At 40.1% G+C, this 18,080-nt stretch overlaps 1 protein-coding gene across 1 annotated transcript in view; it reads left to right on the forward strand.

The window, feature by feature from the left end:
- The window catches only part of LOC145996472 (protein gooseberry-like), a 73,356-nt gene that overhangs the window by 28,134 nt on the left and 27,142 nt on the right, over positions 1-18,080 (forward strand). The window contains exon 3 of the mRNA XM_083132960.1: positions 1,962-2,079. Within this exon, the coding sequence (XP_082989086.1) occupies positions 1,962-2,079 (118 nt within the window). The remainder of the gene's footprint in view (positions 1-1,961; positions 2,080-18,080) is intronic.

Consider the following 18,080-nt stretch of genomic DNA (forward strand, 5'->3'; position numbering starts at 1 on the left):
CAAAGATTTGTAGGTCATCAAAATCTGGGCCCGTGTTTCATCATTTGTAGAATATTGAATAAGCATGGCTAAGATGCATAGCCTACATGTAGTTCCAATACAGACTTGCAACTCTTGGCCGGACCCCGTGGCTGAGCGGTTAGCACATCGTTCTGCGACGCCAGGGGTCCCGGGTTCGAATCCTGGCTTGGGCATGGTTGTTTGTAAATGTCCATTCATCAATTTCATTATTTCATCACTCATCCCCATCTTCGCAAAGCCAGGAGGCACAAACCACGAAGTAAAATGAAACAAATCAATCAATCAAATCAAGCCTGCGTCTTGGCACAAAATCAAAAGACAAATATTACGTTATATGCGGGGGAAGTTTTATGAACAGTTGTTGAAGAATTAGGCTGTTCTCAACACGATTGGTTCTTCTGACATTCTTTAACTTCAGCATAGGACCATGGGCGTTCGGAAGGCGGGCAAGGGGGGCCATGCCGCCCCCCCCTGGAAAATGAAAGTCAACCAAATATTATGTATTTCACACATAAAATTTCATTTTAGCCAAAATAATATGTTAATTATTGCATGAACACCATAAATTCAAATTTAAGCAATGTTTTTTTTTAGTGAACAACACTCTTTTGGGGGAAAATGTGACTTGTTTGCCCCCTTGGAAAAAAATACCTTTCTTGCCCCTCCCTGGAAAAAATCCTGCGGACGTCCATGCATAGGACTAACGTCAAAGGAACCAGAAACACTATGTAAGCCGTTCTGAGATTATAATAATTAATAATTTTTCACAATGGGAGATCATATTTCATTTATTGTTCATGATGTATTATTTATGTGAATAAAAATAATACTTTTATAATAACAATAATTTTATAATTAGACCTAGACGATTTTTGAGGGGGATAAATTGACCGCCTTGGGGTGTCCCGTTTTTGGGACAGAAAATTATGGTCACACTAGACCGAACGGCAGTGGCGCCACCACAGGAGAACTTTGGAAATGAACAGCCCTATTTCCTTGCTTCCTCACGATGGTGGGTACAAGGACGTCCGGAAGGGGACGTGAATATCCACATGAAAATTATATATTTCACATATAATTTCAATTCGGCCACAGTGATTTAATTATTATGAATACGTTGAAGGAACATGATAATTTCAGACTGAAATAGTGTTTTTTGAGGGGGCATCACTATTAAGGGGGAAAATATGCCTCCTTTGCCCCCCTCCCTGGAAAAAATCCTGTGGACGTCCATGGGTGGGTATACAGGCCGAAATCTCAGGAGAAAAGTTGTTACTCTTTGCCTGTGAGACTCGAACATGCGTTCGTCCCGTATAGCCGGAGCCCAAAGCATGACGCCAGACAGCACGGCCAGTTGAATTCAATATAGCGGCCACCAATATGTGTTCCGCTTCGAACACACCAATTTAGTTCCCCCTAAGCCTAACCTGTTTCTATCATGACCAATTGTACCCAGCCTAACTCCTATAGGGGGTGTTAAGGGACTTTTGAATCACCCTGTAGGCCCTTGACTTTGTCAACATGAAATCAAGAATTACACACACGCATATATATAATGTGTGTGTATGAAGAGAGGTAGAGAGGGGCCTTCGATAATATTTTGCGGGGGCCCCCAAGATTTGTAGATCGGGCACTGGGTCATCGCATCACCCTAATTAACGTAATTTTAATGATTCAGCTTTTAAAAATATGTTTATGGTGTACCCAACTGTAATTATAATCATTATCTACCTTTATGCACAATGAAATCTTCAAATTTTAACAGTAGGATATTGTAAATGTTACGTTAGCTTCTAATTGTGTGGTTCCAAGGTAAATAAACCTATTTCCTTAATTTCCCCAAATATGTTTGTACAATTTATGCTGCTTTTCGTAACTTTCTTGTTGAAAGAAAAGTTCGTGTACCTAATCATTATTTATTTTGCACTTTATCATTTCAGGACGGCATCTGTGATAAAAATAGCGCACCTTCTGTGAGTTCGATCAGTCGATTACTAAGAGGGGGTCGACGGGATGACGTGGATCCTCGGAAAAATCACTCCATAGATGGCATCCTTGGTAAGTTTATCTTTATTCATATTTTTCTACATTTAGAATTCTAATCCAGCAATAAAATTCTTTCTTAAAATAAAAATACTCCTAGTTATAAAGAAAAGTGGCCAAGAACGCACATAATTGTTCTTCTGTATACTCTGTCTGGTAAATATGTAGTATCGTCCGAAGGGATTTCTTCACTTTTACAGAAGAAATGACTTACTATAATCAATTTGAGGTGGAAGTTCGTGAAAATATTTTCTTTGATCCGGAATTTATTTCTCTTTCCTGAGAAATATTTCCAACACGTAGAGGCGATTGCTGCCTTTTCCTTGTTATTTGCATGCGTTCGATGACGTAACCCCGTGTCAGTATTTCCAAACACGCTTTTTGTTTCCTAAAAACGAAAATCATCTGTTCGACACGTAGTGTCTGTTTATGTCGTAAACCCCTTTTTTTTTTTTTTTAACTGTTTGCCTAACCTAACCTAACCTTACCTTATCGTGCATGGTTCGTGGAGGTAATTATGCAAGAATCATGGAAACATGTTAAAAAAATTGTAATAGTACGTACTTTTCGGTCATTAAGGTTTGAAACACTGCTTGCGCACTGCAAATCGACAAAACACAAGCACGACGCGCGATGATCCTTGACGAGTGCACGCCATATTGTCTGTTACACAAGCGAAACAAGGAAGACAAATAATGACTTGTAATATGAAAAGTTGACACTATTTTATGTAGAAAGGCATAACTTCACCTTAAAGAATCTTCCGCAATGCAGAATAGGTAAGTATCAATGCTAAAATTAACGAAATAAACGAGTGAGAGGTGTTCGGGCGATACTACATAATAATCTCTGTCTTTATAGTAATATCTTACCCGACAATAGTAAAGGAAAGCATTGAAAAAATAATTTTGAAAAAATATATATTGCTGTGAACAGCTTACTCTCTGGTATCGTATAATAATTAATAACCCGTGGCTCTACAGCCCGTAAGAACCTTGGCCTATGCGCTGGTATAAATATGAACAATGTGTAATTACCAGGAAACGAATTTACATGTACTAAAAAAACAGTGTTAAATGTGTAAATATGTATTTAACTATTTTAATGGAAACGTTAAATTAAGTATAGATTTACACTTGCGAAATATAGCGATTTTCATTAAGCAAACGGCTCACTTGGTTAACTAAAATGCATTAGCTTTACATGACATTAAGTGTGATGCAAATTCAAAATGTACATTATTTATTTTACCAAAACAATGGATTACCAAAGTTTCTTTTAAATGCAGAAACGTGGATCTCCTCATGTTGTCCCTAAAGCAGAATTACATTGAAACTGCGTTCAGTATCACTTGAAGTAATGGGAATATATTTTAAACATGCAACGGATTTCACCGCAAATGCTTGACCTTGCGTTCTCTATTATTATTGTTAAGCCAGTTTTACACGAAAGCATTTTTTAAAACATTTTTGATAGCATAAACGCAAGCATTTCATGTAACTTTTCGGCTAGCTGTTCCGATTACAATGTATAATATATACAGCATGAAAGGCACGAAGAGTTACACCATCTATGCTGAGTGCACTCTGTTTACATTTGAAACAACTAAAATAGTCTTCCATACGTGTACAGCAAACGTTGCAAAGTATGCATTTATGCAGCGCCATTGTTTTGTATCTAATAACGTTTTACAGGAAACGTTATTCCTCTCGGTTGAATCGTTATCGACTTTTAAAAATGTGAAGTGATACATTGTTTACATCTCACGCGGCCGCCATTACAACTGCACTCGTGACCTAGAGGTCGCTTTTGATTGGTTATACTACGGAAATAGGACGGGCTCTGTCCTTGGGAAATGCCATGAAATGTGCGATGGCATCCCGTTGCTAGAATTGATCTCAAGGGGGGGGGGAGCTCACGGGTTATCAGGGGGGGTTGTAAACCAAGTCCAAAACTTGGGAGCTGTTAACCTTTAATGCAGATGCGAAGGGAATTTGCATGATGACATTAAACCAAAGTCACAGATTTCTGTCTTAACGGAAGGTCACAACAGGGACAGTGAAGGCATAGATAAAGAAGACCCCTATGGACGAACTTACAAAGTCTAGATAATCTTCTAAATACTTGCAGCTGCTTAGACTTCTGCTCATAAACAAGATGAGTGAATGTAATATATAGCTACTCTTCATGTTCTGTGGATTTATCCTTAAAGTTGTGAGCTGTCTACATTTTCACTCTTCACTGGAAACAAATTACACAAAATAGTTTTACCTCATGTCAAGGGGGGCTGATGGCAGTGCCAGGTGGGGGGGGGGGCTGATGCTAGTGCGAGGGGGGGACTGACGGCAGGTTCAGGGAGGCTGAGCCCCCTGGCCACGGACCTGAAAGAATGACAGATCCATTGCCCACTTTCAAAATTTAAAATAAACAGTACTAAACCAACAGATGAACGCTTGCAATTTGAACACAAGAAGGGAAATGCAGTAACAACATGAATATGGTCTGTCCGAAAATGTTTGTAAATATAGGAATATATGTATAAATATGTAAAATATGTGCTAGAAGTTGATGTAGACCCCATTCTACTTAAAAATATGGAAAAATTAGCATATTGCGAGCTTAAGTGCCACAATTCGCGAAGATAATACAAAATAATATTGTTCTTAGCACCATATAAAGATATTTGTATATAAATCTGTTTCCTGGTTATCACCTTGGAGCTAAATAGAAAAGGCTCATGCATTCTGTATCTTAATAAGAACATGTCAAATTCGCTCGTTCTTCCATGAAGCCCACATTACTTTCCCAAACCTCGGAATTTCCATGATTTGTTCACAAGTTATAGTTCAGTGGTTAGAAGTGTCAAAAAAATGTTTATTTGTCGTGATTTCTTTAAGGATTAGGAACATAAATTTAATTCTTGAAACTCCAAATTTGATGTGAGTATTCAATTCTTGTCTCGGAGAAGCTGATATGGTTAGCCTATAAAACAAACAAAAGCTGGTACGAATGGGAAAAAAAAAACCTTAGCACCCCGAAATTAAATCATAAACACACCACTGACTACATTTATAAGATGGACATTTTAGTGCTTTTATTGGATGTTTATGGGTGTAAGGGATGATCCTTTCCGAAGGCACAACTTGAAATGCATTTTGCAGACTAGCGAGGCTCTGGCGTTTGGAGCCATGGCTAGTATAATCCTCTATGGGACTTGTGTGCTGTATAATTATGTTCATCATTTTCGTTTTGTCACCTTTCATCCTCATCATCGCGATTAGCCAAAAGTGGCATAGAAGCGACGTAAAATAGCTGAAATCAACTATTGAATCAATTGTCAAAAAGGGGAAATTTCCGTAGAAGAGGGATTTTTTACACAGGTTGGCAACACTGCCGTGAACCTCCTATTTGACCGGTGCTATGTTCACCCATTAGTCGGCCGTTTCTTTGTGCCCGACATGAATGCAGCAACGACACATGAGCAAGGGTGTTACATGCGCTGTTACCAACTGCAGAGCCGATTCATATGCAGCGGTCTCCTTCCATCCTGAAGAGTGACGACGCCCTAACACAAATCAACTGTCAAACGGGGCACCAGTCACACCGGAGGAGCTCTGCACGACGCCATCTTAGAACTGACAGACAGGAGTGACCTCTATGAGCGCGGGAAAGCAATTTACCAAGAGAGCGATCCATCCTTTGAATGCAAGACCCTGGGCGTGCGCACGGGAGCTATCGACAAGAAAATATGGTAGCCACATTAGCTAATGTCTTGAGCTTCCTCACCCAAGAAGAACAGGGGGCAGAGGGGGGATATGGGGGTATTTTATAAATTGCTTACCCTTGTGGCTACCTAGCTCATATTATAATTTTTCATGCAAATCAGTGTGTGAGAGAAGGCACCTATTGCTTGATTTACGCATTGCAGAATATGCAGATGGCATTGACATTGATGGTTAGGGGCGTGATGCTGATCACATCACCCCCACTCACGACCGGATCAAGAAAGTGTGGGGCGTTACCCCCACACCCCCTATACGCCTTCATGTGGCCGCGGTGGCTCAGTCGGTAACGCGTCTGACTACCATGCTCAAGGTCCCGGGTTCGATCCCCGGCCGGTTCAAATCCGGGAACTTTTCTAACGGTGAAAGCGGCCCCGGCGCCCACCCAGCGTCGAATAACATGGGTACCTGGGGGAAACCCTGGGGGGTAAAGGCGGTTAGGGGCGTGATGCTGATCACATCACCCCCACTCACGACCGGATCAAGAAAGTGTGGGGCGTTACCCCCACACCCCCTATACGCCTTCATGGCGTGGTGCTATGCACAGGGGAACACTTTACTTTTTTACTTTACTTTACTTTGCAGATGGCATTGGCGATGCAAAGGTGGGCTAGGGGGGTGTCCCCCTTAAAAATAAAGGAAATCCCTACCAATAACAAATAGGGAATTTTTTTTTGTCACAACTTCGAAATGATATAACGAAGTGTCACAAGTGAATAAGAACTAATCAAGGTTAATTTAAATATTATTAAAAAGTTTAAGCATGCAGCTATGGACTGAATCGGCTATAATTTCAATTTTATTCAGTGTTTGAAAATGTGAGTTGTAGAGTTAGCGCAAGAACAGCCCGGGGTTAATCTTTGTCTTAAATTAGTGATGTTTGATATAAACAGGATAAGCAAATCATTTTACCTTAGCATCCAGAGAAGACACATAGTTGAAAATAGGGTTACAAATTTGACTCTTACTCCAATTTACAAATTTTAAGGTTAGCAATTTAAGTGTCGTAAAGTAACTGTAAAAGTAATTGCTGATAACGTTACTTTTGCTGCAAAAGTAACTATTACTTGTAACTGCGTTAACCAGTCTGGCTCATCCTTGGCGCCGCTCATTATGTAAAAGCTAATGCAAGCATAACATGTCTCAACATACGTGTATACATACACATGTGTATGTTTGTGTTCAGTGGCGTGCCTAAGGGAGAGTTGGTGGGGGTCATAAACCCCTTTGGTCCAGTATTCATCAATCTTCCTTTGTGCTTCAATATCTGAGGCATTTTTTTTACTTGTCGCGCAGTGGACAACGATAACCAGCACGAAAGAGAAAAAAAAATCAGTCTCGAACACCCAAAGAGATCTGTATTAGAAACCAGGCCTTGGGCTATTTCCCAGAGGAGAAAAATTGTTACCGCATTTCCCGACAGAGGTCTTATTGTAACGTGCTGTAAAGGAGGCACTTTGGGAAGATTTCCGAGGGGTAAAGTCTTGTTGTCGCAGGCGGGGGCCACCGGGGGGGGGGGGGGGGGCTTTTGAACCCCCGTGACACGTTAGCACCAAAATCCTCTCGCATAAATGATTTCCCATTCATCACGTACCGCCTTTGGTGCTGGGGTGGAGAAAGTGGACAAAAAGAGCGTAAAAATCCTGCTGTTTGTGATCTTCAGGAGATGTCAGTGTTGCCAAATGCATGAATTAGGGACTAGATTCAGTTTCGATTACGGATGGTCAGAAAATCCGGATTTCAAATTATCTGATATTCGTCTCGGATGCAACGAATAATCCGTATAATACGTGTATACAGATCGCTATTTACTTTTTGAAGAAGGGTACGTTATTCTGGTAAAAATGAATTGTGGAAATAATTACCAAATAAAGGTTTCAGATTATCCTTGCATAAATGGTAAACATCCTACACCTCGAATTTACATTGTTTCGTATGAGTACCCCATTTTACCCAACCTGTTGTTCAAATCGGGGACATTGCATATTTTCCAGAAGAATGTCTTTTCCTGCCTCTCCTAAGGTTTTTTTTTCTTGCAAAAATCAACCTTGTTTCCTCATACTCTAGGACCTACTCAGAAAAGAAAAGGGCTTGAAAGGGTTTTTACATTGATAAATTTGCTTTGGGTAGGCCAAAATATGTTCGTGTCCCCATTTTGGACGACCCTCCCCTACATTATCCATTGTCTATCTCTTCACCTATTGTAACAACTTTTCTCATGAGATTTCGGACTGTGTATGGGACCGGTGGCCATCGTGAGGAAATTGCGAAGCTACGAATGAGTAGCGTAACCCGGTCATGTGAACCTACAGCAACGACTGGGGGTTCGTCGTGCTGACCACACGTCGCCCCGTAACTGGTTGGATGATCTCCCAGCTCGGTAGGGAGAGTGAGGCCCCCGGCAGTCTGTAGGTAGACCCTGGCCCTCACGGGCTGTTGCGCCACGGGATATTGTTATCTCTTCACATCTCGTACTCTTATTATATTGTTAAGTTTCGAGAAAGAGAGAGAGAGAGAAATAGAAAAGAGATTGATTGATTGATTTGCTTTATTTTACTTCGCTTTTTGTGCCAATTTGCAAAGAAGGGGATGTATGAGTGACGACGTGATGAAATTGATGAATGGACACTCACAAACATCCATGCCCAGGCCGGGATTCGAACCCGGGACCCCTCTCACACACAGCGATCGGGTTCCCAAACTGGATGAAAGGGAGGGGGCAAGGATAGTTTACTTCCCTTTGTAGAAAAGGTTTATCAGAGTGCCGGAGCCAAATTGGCAAAAAGTGGGGGGGCAACTTCCCCCTCACTCCCTAATCGCTGCAGCGGCATAAACATGAAGGATGCATCACAATCAGTGATGTGCGTCTACGCGTAAACAACAATAGTCTACACGTAGACTATTTTATACACGTAGATTACGTAATCTATGTAAACAAAATGGCGAAAGGTGATGACTTAGCAAAGAGCGCCGTGTAATTAAGAGAAAATTATACTGCGCATCAGTTGATGATTTGCGAAGAGAACTTTTCATACTCTTTCTTCCAAATTCGAACAATTTCTCACACCTAGGAAGAAACCTAATATAAGAAATATTCTAGTGTTTTATGGGTAAAATACCACTCTTGCCTCACGACTGCCATCTGTTGTTGTTTTTTGCATACTATTTATCTTTCTCCATAGTTGATAATTAATAGAAGAGAAGATAAATTTTGTTGTAAATAGGATTCTTTTCATTTCATTAGGAACGAATATGGTTGAAAATGTCACTTTCCCTTCATGAAACCCTTGAAAATTAATTTTAATGCACTTTAGATTGTCTACGTAGTCTATGTAAACTACAACCCAATGTAATCTACGCGTAGATTACGTGTAGACAACGCATGTAGACGTAAACTTATAATCTACTGCTCATCACTGATCACAATACACAGGAATATATCAAAGTGTATTATATCAGCTGTAGTGAAGCACTAAAAATGCATAAATTGAGCAGATCAGACGCTATCATATGAAAGAAACAGAAAGTACACGTTTAACTGCGCAGAATAATGCATCAAAGACATGCTTCAACCTTGATTTTCATGCATTCAGAGTTCTGATTAGAAAACATCCGTCGTATGTTTGATCGCATCTCTGGCTAAAAGAAACTTGTTCATTTGGAGACGAGATTATGTACAGTGGTGTGCAAAAATATTGTTCAGCAAATTGTCCATGATTTGTTCATTAATTTTTCTATTGCATCCATGTGTGAATTTAGCTCCTTGCTTTGGGAGAATGCTCACTCAGTGGCACATCTGTGATTTCATTTTGGGGAGTGTTTTTTTTTTTGAGTATGCAAATGTGTACGTACGGTCACCGGCAATAAAAAATGGGACACCTACAGCTTGAAATACTGGCTTCCATGCAATGTGTCATGTGTGTTTCCTAACTGTACGGATAGAAGAACTTCCTATTGAAAAGTAGCTATTGAAGTCGACTCATCGCCGTAAATTTAGGTGACATACATGCATTTCAGGGAAGTGAGTATTTCAGGATCTAGGCATTCCATTTTTATTGCCTGTGTGTGTACGTAGACTAAACTATTGCCTTGCGGTTCTAACCTAAGTCATTAAATCTTGATACCATTTATGTGTTATTTAGAAACAGTACCTATATTTACATTCTAAGAAAATCCAAACTCGTGCACAAAAGAGCTATCGAACCAGTAACCAGGGTTGTTAAACGTCCAGGAATTTTAAATAAATTCAATTCCGGTCCAGGAGAGAAAATCAGCAAGCGTAAATGGGTTCTGGACCGTAATGAACCTTTTTATCTGTAAAATATTTCAATTAGATCCAGGAACCTTTTTTTTCCCGATCAATTTAAATACTCTCCAGGAACCTTTTTTCTGAATGAATTTAAATTCGGTCCTGGAACCTTTTTTCAGGAACAATTAAAATACTGTCCAGGAACCTTTTTTCAATTAAACAATACGAAACTTGGACTGAATTTAAATTGTGCGAGAAAAAAGATTCCGGTCCTAAAGCGGAACCCAACAGAACCCATTATAATTTATGGGTTCCTGGCAGTGTTGCCACAATCTGAGGGCATAATTTCCCTTTCCAAGGTGCAAAATTTCTCTTTTTGCACTGTTTTCCCCTTCCCTAAAAATAATAGTAATAAATAGTACATAATCTGTACTATTTATGAGTTTGGTGTCTTAAAATTTCCATGGAATTCTGGTATTTTTCATCCCATTTCGTTCAAAATTTGGTTCGAATTTCCCTTCATAAAGGGAAATTTCCCTTCATGTGGCAACACTGGTTCCTGAACCTTTAACAACCCTGCTAGTAACAACGAAAACTTGACCAAATTTATATTGCCATTTAATCCACCTACAAGTTTCTTACACATGTTTTAATCCACAAGACTGCGTACTTTGCGGCAAAGAAATATTCGATGATTGGACCATTAATGGTACAGTCATGGACACTTCTGGGTTGTAACGATTCCATTGAAATTTAATGGAATTTTTATAGCCCAGAAGTGTCCGTGACTGTACACTATATGCTTTCAATTCCATTATCTTTGAGCTAGGATAAAGGCATCCCTGGTAGATATATTTTTTGGGGGGGATAAAATGTTTTGTTGGGGGAGGGCGTGTGGAGGAAATCTCTGACAACAGCTTGTATCGCGTTTTGTTTCATCTCTCATTGCGTAAAACAAAGATTACGAAAATAGTGAAGGACAATTTTCGGTACTACTTTACTATACCGGAGACACCTATCAATGATTTATTTCGCAATTTTTTACATTGCTAACGTACTATTCTGCATTGCGGAACATTTCTTTAGGTGAAATAATGGATTTCTAACGAAAATAATGTCTATTTCTTACATTAACGAGTACTTACTGTTGTTCCTTATTTCCCACAAACCATCCACGGGTAGCCCCAAAAACCATTGACATTAGCCCAAAAATCCACGATAGCCCCACGAAACATCATGGGGACGAGGTATGCCTACTAGGTTAGGTTAGGTTCCATTAGCACTCCTTTCGTTCAATTTAGCATATACGGACAATACGAGAGTGCATTGTGCTCTCCTGTAGAAAGCAAATGGCGGCAGCAGCAATAGCGCGTCGGAAATAGATTTTCGTACAAAACCAGATGCATTCGCATTAAAATGGATCAAAACTACATTCCCGAACATCAACATCGCTACAGAAAATGATTTGCTTAAGTACTTTCTCCTGTAAATGTGAAGAAATCCGTCTCCGGTATAGTAAAGAGTTACCCAATTTTCTTTGTAATACTTTTGCATCCCACTTTACAATTGAAATCCAATGAATTCCATTCGAATGAGGAATCTGCAATTTAATATAGCTAAGCCCCGCGACTGGTTAAGTTTGCAGCAGGTTTTATTTGTTAATCCACGCGAAAACGGCGCTCAGCATCTTCCGCACCAGTCTTGCCTCAACCGCTAGGCTGTTCATGTCACAGACAGTGAGAAAATTGGCAGTATTACAGCGGCACTATATTCTGCCCGCTCGTTTGGGTCTGAAAATGATTTCTGTTCATTGATTCTTCCCTAAAACTTTCTATACGAAGTCAATCTAAGTTATATGTTATATACCTGAAACAGATAAGGACTGAGCATACTGTACAGACAAGGATAATTCACTTATATTCGGAAAGTTTATCAAAGTTCAGATTTTAAGATCATAGATATTTTTATAATTATTGCTGACATGTTTAAGAATGAGGTTCAGTGGTGCCATCTGTAATCAGACAAAGCAGATTTTAGAAACCAAAGCGACATTCAAAATGTGTTGACACAAAGGTTATATGTTAAATTTGTTTTGATTCGAACTTTTGTTTCCTTCAAAGCAATTTTGAGCATTGTTGTCATACGTTACGTATCGATGTAAATGTTTCGTTTCTTTTTTATCGCAAAAACTAGTGCCACTATTTGACACTGTGTTATTTTTCGCGGTGTTGTAAAGTCAATTGTGTTTTATTACTTTAATGCTGTTTCTAAGCGTATAAATTTCCACGATGGATAGTGTTCTTGCTTCTATGAAAAATTAGCCAATATCTTTCATTTTATGGATATGTACGTCATCGCAGATTATTATTAACTATTTAGCACCAAGCACAACTCTTTATACACAATTATATTTACACTTTCATTTCCATAAAATAAAATTCGTTGTTTGTTTTTTCATAATTCATATTACAGTTCCAGAACCTTACAATTACAAGGTTGACGGTGAAAACAGTTGATAACGTCGATGAATATTGATAGACCTAATATTAATTCGCAACAATTTAAACACGTATTGTTATTTGACAGAAAAATTCCTTCGAATGACAATATTCATAGTGTGTCTACATTATTCCCCTCACTGTTACCGCATACTTGTACAGTCATCGATGCCTTTGGATTGTAATGACCACCACACAGTGATATGTGTCTACGCGTAAACAACAATAGTCTACATTCTACACATAGACTATTTTATACACGTAGATTACGTAATCTATGTAAACAACATGGCGAAAGCTGATAACTTAGCAAAGGGCGCCGTGAAAGTAAAACAAAATTATACTGCGTATCAGTTGCTGATGTGTGAGGAGAACTTTTCATACTCTTTCTTCCAAATTCGAACAATTTTTCACCTAGGAAGAAACCTAATATAAGAAATATTGTAGTGTTTTATGGGAAAAGTACCACTCTTGCCTCAGGACTGCCATCTGTTGTTTTTTTTGCATACTATTTATCTTCTTCCATAGTTGGTAATAGAAGAGAAGATAAATTTTGTTGTAAATAGGATTCTTTTCATTTCTTTAGGAACCAATATAGTTGCAAATGTCACTTTCCCTTCATGAAACCCTTGAAAATTAATTTTAATGCACTTTAGATTACGTGTAGACAACGCATGTAGACGTAAACTTATAGTCTACGGCACATGACTGCCACCACATATAGGCGTATGCATTTTCACGTTAATGTGTAGAAACTTGTTATGGGGCATTCCATGTGAAATAACCTCTGAACCTCAATTTTTAAAATTAAATTATATGCTGTAATTTTATCCTATCTTGTGAATGAACAATCTAAAATTGTCATTTGCATAAAAATTCAAGTTTTAATCATAATTACGGTAGATGGTATTTTACATGTTGCTCGTCTATTTTAACTTTTAATTTTGCTTGTGTTTTCTATCGTGTCCCACCTGTGACACCAAAAAACAATTAAATTCTCCTTTAACTGCTAAATACCCCCCTTCAACTCCACTAAAATATTCGCTCCTTGTCGTAAATAATTTATTTTTCATCATTTGCCAATTCACAGAAATTAAAATAAATATCTTATTAATTGAAGAGGCAGTGTTTCTTCTGTCCCACCAGTGACACAAAATTGTTCACTTGTTGCTACAAATCTGGGAAAGTATTTTAAGGGTAGTTACGCTTAATCAATAGTTTTTTAAGTTTCATATTTCATTGCACAGGAACTGCAAGAAAAATGTTGCTTAACTATCAGTAATATAGTTACTTTAATGCCAAACATGTAGTCTTGGTGTCCCACCCGTTACAATGAAATGCCCTTACATAAATTTATATTGTTATATATTTTCATTATTTAAATACAAAAGTGTATACAGCAGTGTAAGCTTTCCTGTAAATGGAGATATTTTCTCTGTTGGAGGCAAATCAATCAAGAAATCAAATCAATAAATTGGCGATATTCTGAGAAAACAGTCAATTTTACTGGCTCTCAAATATGGATGTGAAATGAAAGACGCAGTGAAATTGAGTGAACATTAAAAATGTTAAACATGTTAAAATGTAGTTGAGTCTATCCTACCAATAGAACGTGTTAAAAATGTAAACATAAACGTTGGTTCCCCCGGAACTTCCGGTTTAGGCCAGTCCCCGTTGTTTGCAGTAGAGTTCACTCACCAGTAGGCTATACGAAGTAAGAAATTAGTACTTGTTTTCATCAGTTGTGCGACGATAGTCAAGAAAAGTAGTTGTTCAGTTGAATTTTTTGGATGAGCAACTGTAGTGCAGATTATTCAAAAACAACGTTTCTTTTTTAAAAATAATAAAAGTTATGTGATACGTTTAAAGTGTTCAACGATAGTTCGACTTGTATTGTACATTTTCAAACTCGAGGGTAGATGGCAGCACTCATTATCGTCTAATTACACGTCTATCTTTGCTACAACATTACACAATCTCATACGCTTGATCATACGGAAGTAGGCTACAAACGAAATATAATAAATTCCTTGTTCTGATTGCTTCAAAATAAAATGTTGATTTAATTAAGACTAAACCACATATATTTGTGTGACGAGAAGGTGTTCATACATTTCATCAATTTCTTTGTTCAGGTATACAAGACATATCTCATGTATTTATTCTCTCTATGTCCTTCACCTATGAACACTTGACTCAATACATTTGTTCCTTATCGAACTGTGCAACCTTTTCCTTGTACCAGGTGATTATAATTAAAGTGACAGTGTTCAGAGTGGTACAGCACGGGCTGTAATGAGAGTAGCAGTCTGAAACTTCGTAGATATGATAATGAAGCAATGCGCTCGCGAATTATGCAAAAAAAAAAAAAGTTCCAATTATAGCCACCAGGGTAAAAAATGGCGCTGTAAGCAGTCAAAACGTGGAATTTTCCGTAACTCTGACGTTAAAGTCGGTGACATTGCCTAACCATTGTGTGAGCTCCCTGGTTGTTGTTGGTGACGCTTGTTGCTTTTTTTTTTCCTTTAGTGATGTGAATGTTCGCCGAAAATTAAAAGTTTGATTTTTCCCGTGTAAAAAGCAATGGCTATTGCGAAGAAAGACCGTGCACTGCTAGTGAAGTTGTTTTACCAGAATGGGAGCAATAGTAACGCTGCACTGCGGAAATATCGCCAACAGAAAGGGCTGAGAAGAGGGCCCATGTCAATTAATGGGCTGAAGAAGATGATGAAGAAATTCGAGGAAACAGGTGAATTGGGTGTTGCACCAGGGAGAGGAAGGCGGCCCATCCCCGTGGAAGTTGTGGACGAAGTTGCTGTAGCTGTAGCTGACCGTGCAGCACATGCCTCAACTTCTGCAACCAGTGCTAGAGCTGTGGCACGTGAATTGTCACTCCCCTGGTCAACAGTTCGCAAGGTATTGCGGTGCATTTTACACTGGTATCCCTACAAGATTCAAATTGTGCACCAATTGAAACCCCAAGATATTCCACAACGCCGTGAATTTGCCCATCGGTTTTTGGCACGCATGGAAGTGGATGACACGTGGCCGGGGAATATTCTGTGGACTGACGAGGCGCATTTTACTCTGGTCGGTACAGTGAATACTCAGAACTGTCGCATATGGGGTTCCACTCGTCCACATGTTGTGCAGGAACAACCATTGCACTCAGTTTACGTGACTGCATGGTGTGGGTTCACTAGCTCCTTCATTCTTGGTCCGTTTTTCTTTGAGGAGATGACACCTCGAGGGCCTGTTAGGTGTACAGTGACATCTGCACGTTATAGGGACCTCCTTGTGCAACACGTGATTCCAGCTTTCCAAGAACGGAACTGTGAACACACCACCATTTTCATGCAAGATGGGGCAACACCACATGTCGCTCGCCACGTGAAAGATTTGCTGCGAGAAACCTTCACTAATGACCGCATCATCTCTAGGCAGTTTCCAGATGATTGGCCTTCCAGATCCCCCGACCTTAATCCATGTGACTTCTGGCTGTGGGGATATTTAAAAGATCGTGTCTATCAGGGACATGTCCAGTCTCTGCCTGATCTGAAGGCTAGCATACAACGACATGTCGCTCAGATTTCACCAGACATGCTGCGAGCAACCGTCGACCATGCCGTGTTACGAATGCAGCATGTTGCTGAATTGGGAGGCCATATTGAACAGTTCTTGTAACCATAGTTCCTAATAAACATGCCAGAGCCATTGTTCTCATGTGTTTGATCTTTCCTGCCTTTTTCCTGTAACTATACCACGTTTTGACTGCTTACAGCACCATTTTTTACCCTGGTGGCGAGAATTGGAACTTTTTTTTTTTTTTTTTGGCATAATTAGCGAGCGCATTGCTTCATTAGCATATCTACGAAGTTTCAGACTGCTACTCTCATTACAGCCCGTGCTGTACCACTCTGAACACCGTCACTTTAATTATAACCACCTGGTATAAGAATATCCACTTCGCCGTTTTAAGGCGCTGTAGCCCTTTCATATTAACGCCCATAGAATCGTCAGCGTAACCGGATGTTCGAGGGGAACCAGACGAGTGCGCATGCTCAGCAGCAGCTCCGTCTTTAACACCATCTATCCATAGTGAACATATGAAAGTGAAATAGATGATTATGGGCTGAAACTTCCAGAGCGGATTTTTACATGAAGGCTACGATTTTAAATAATATTTGGTTCTATACACTCGAGCGTGATCGAGAGATAGTTGTCAAATGCACTATTAATAGTCACCATCATACTCTGCTGAGTCACCTCGCGTCAAGTCATCTTCACGTAGAGGGAAAGCTTATATGAATGCTAAAATATATATTATTAAAGAATATTAACAATTCTGTTCGCACTGCAAAGGACAATCTAGTGAAATATCTACGTATATAATTATACGAAGTTGCCATTTCCGGTCCGTTCTTCCGGTCCATTTCGAGCCCTGCTCGCCCCAGACTTTCTGGAACCCGCGTGTCGCTCTGGGTGGCAGAAACTCCCAATATTGTCCCAGCGCCTGGGTTGGAAACACTGCGCAGGTGGTTCCCCACACCTGTTGCGACTCGGAGGAAGAAAATGCGGAGGGTGGGACGTACACCCACTGTACCTGATGAGAGCGGCTTCTTTGAGGTGTAGGCTGGACTCGGACATTGATGGACGAACGCCGGGTGAAAAGGGTAATGCCCCAAGACTACCTCCATTCGGGGGATATCGTCGTCATCCCGTCTCCCACTCGAAGGTATGAAAGGCACAAGGGGAGAAAAAAAAACGTTCCTCTCTAGGGACCTTGAAGGTATGGGGGAAAAAAAGGTACCTTGGACCTTCTCTAATCTAATTAAATGTCTCGCTTGTCCATTGGGAAGACGTACCTCCCACGCGAAACGTGAAACCTTCCTCACGTCGCGTCTGATGAAGTGGTGTTAAACTGGCGATTTTACAGATTAACCTAAGGAGAGCTACTTAGCTGCCAGCTCTCGGGACCGATCTGTCTGTCTAACCGTTCTATCTGCGTCGACATTGACGCCACCCACTTTGACTTACCCCTTCCCCCCGTTGTGAGGTCTCAGAGGTCCATGTAGGTAGACGGGAAGTCATTGAAAGCGTGGAAAATACATGTTGCTGATTTCAGGACTACTCCTCACTCTTCCACAGCAGTGAACGTGCCTATCTCCAGTGGACGAGTCCAAACGCAAAAGGGGTAGGAGGTAGAAGCAGGTGCGAAACCATCCCATGTGGGGTGTTAAGCTTAACGCCCACTCAGACGCGGCAACAGAAGTTCTGTTGTCTGCTTCTATTGAAATCAAATGGTGTAACGCCTACTACAGGGAAACTCGTCCAGTTAGCGCATGCGCAGCTGCAGAAGAGTTTCCATAGCACCTGCTTCCTTGCAGCCGTCATCCCTATTTAGACACTGGACTCGTCCATTTAGCGCATGCGCGGCAGCAGAGAATTTTCCGCGCAACCTGCTTCCCCGTATGCGTTACACTTGCA

Source organism: Lepisma saccharinum, chromosome 12 (assembly GCF_977018435.1).
Source record: "Lepisma saccharinum chromosome 12, izLepSacc3.1, whole genome shotgun sequence".
NCBI classification, from domain to species: Eukaryota; Metazoa; Arthropoda; class Insecta; order Zygentoma; family Lepismatidae; genus Lepisma; species Lepisma saccharinum.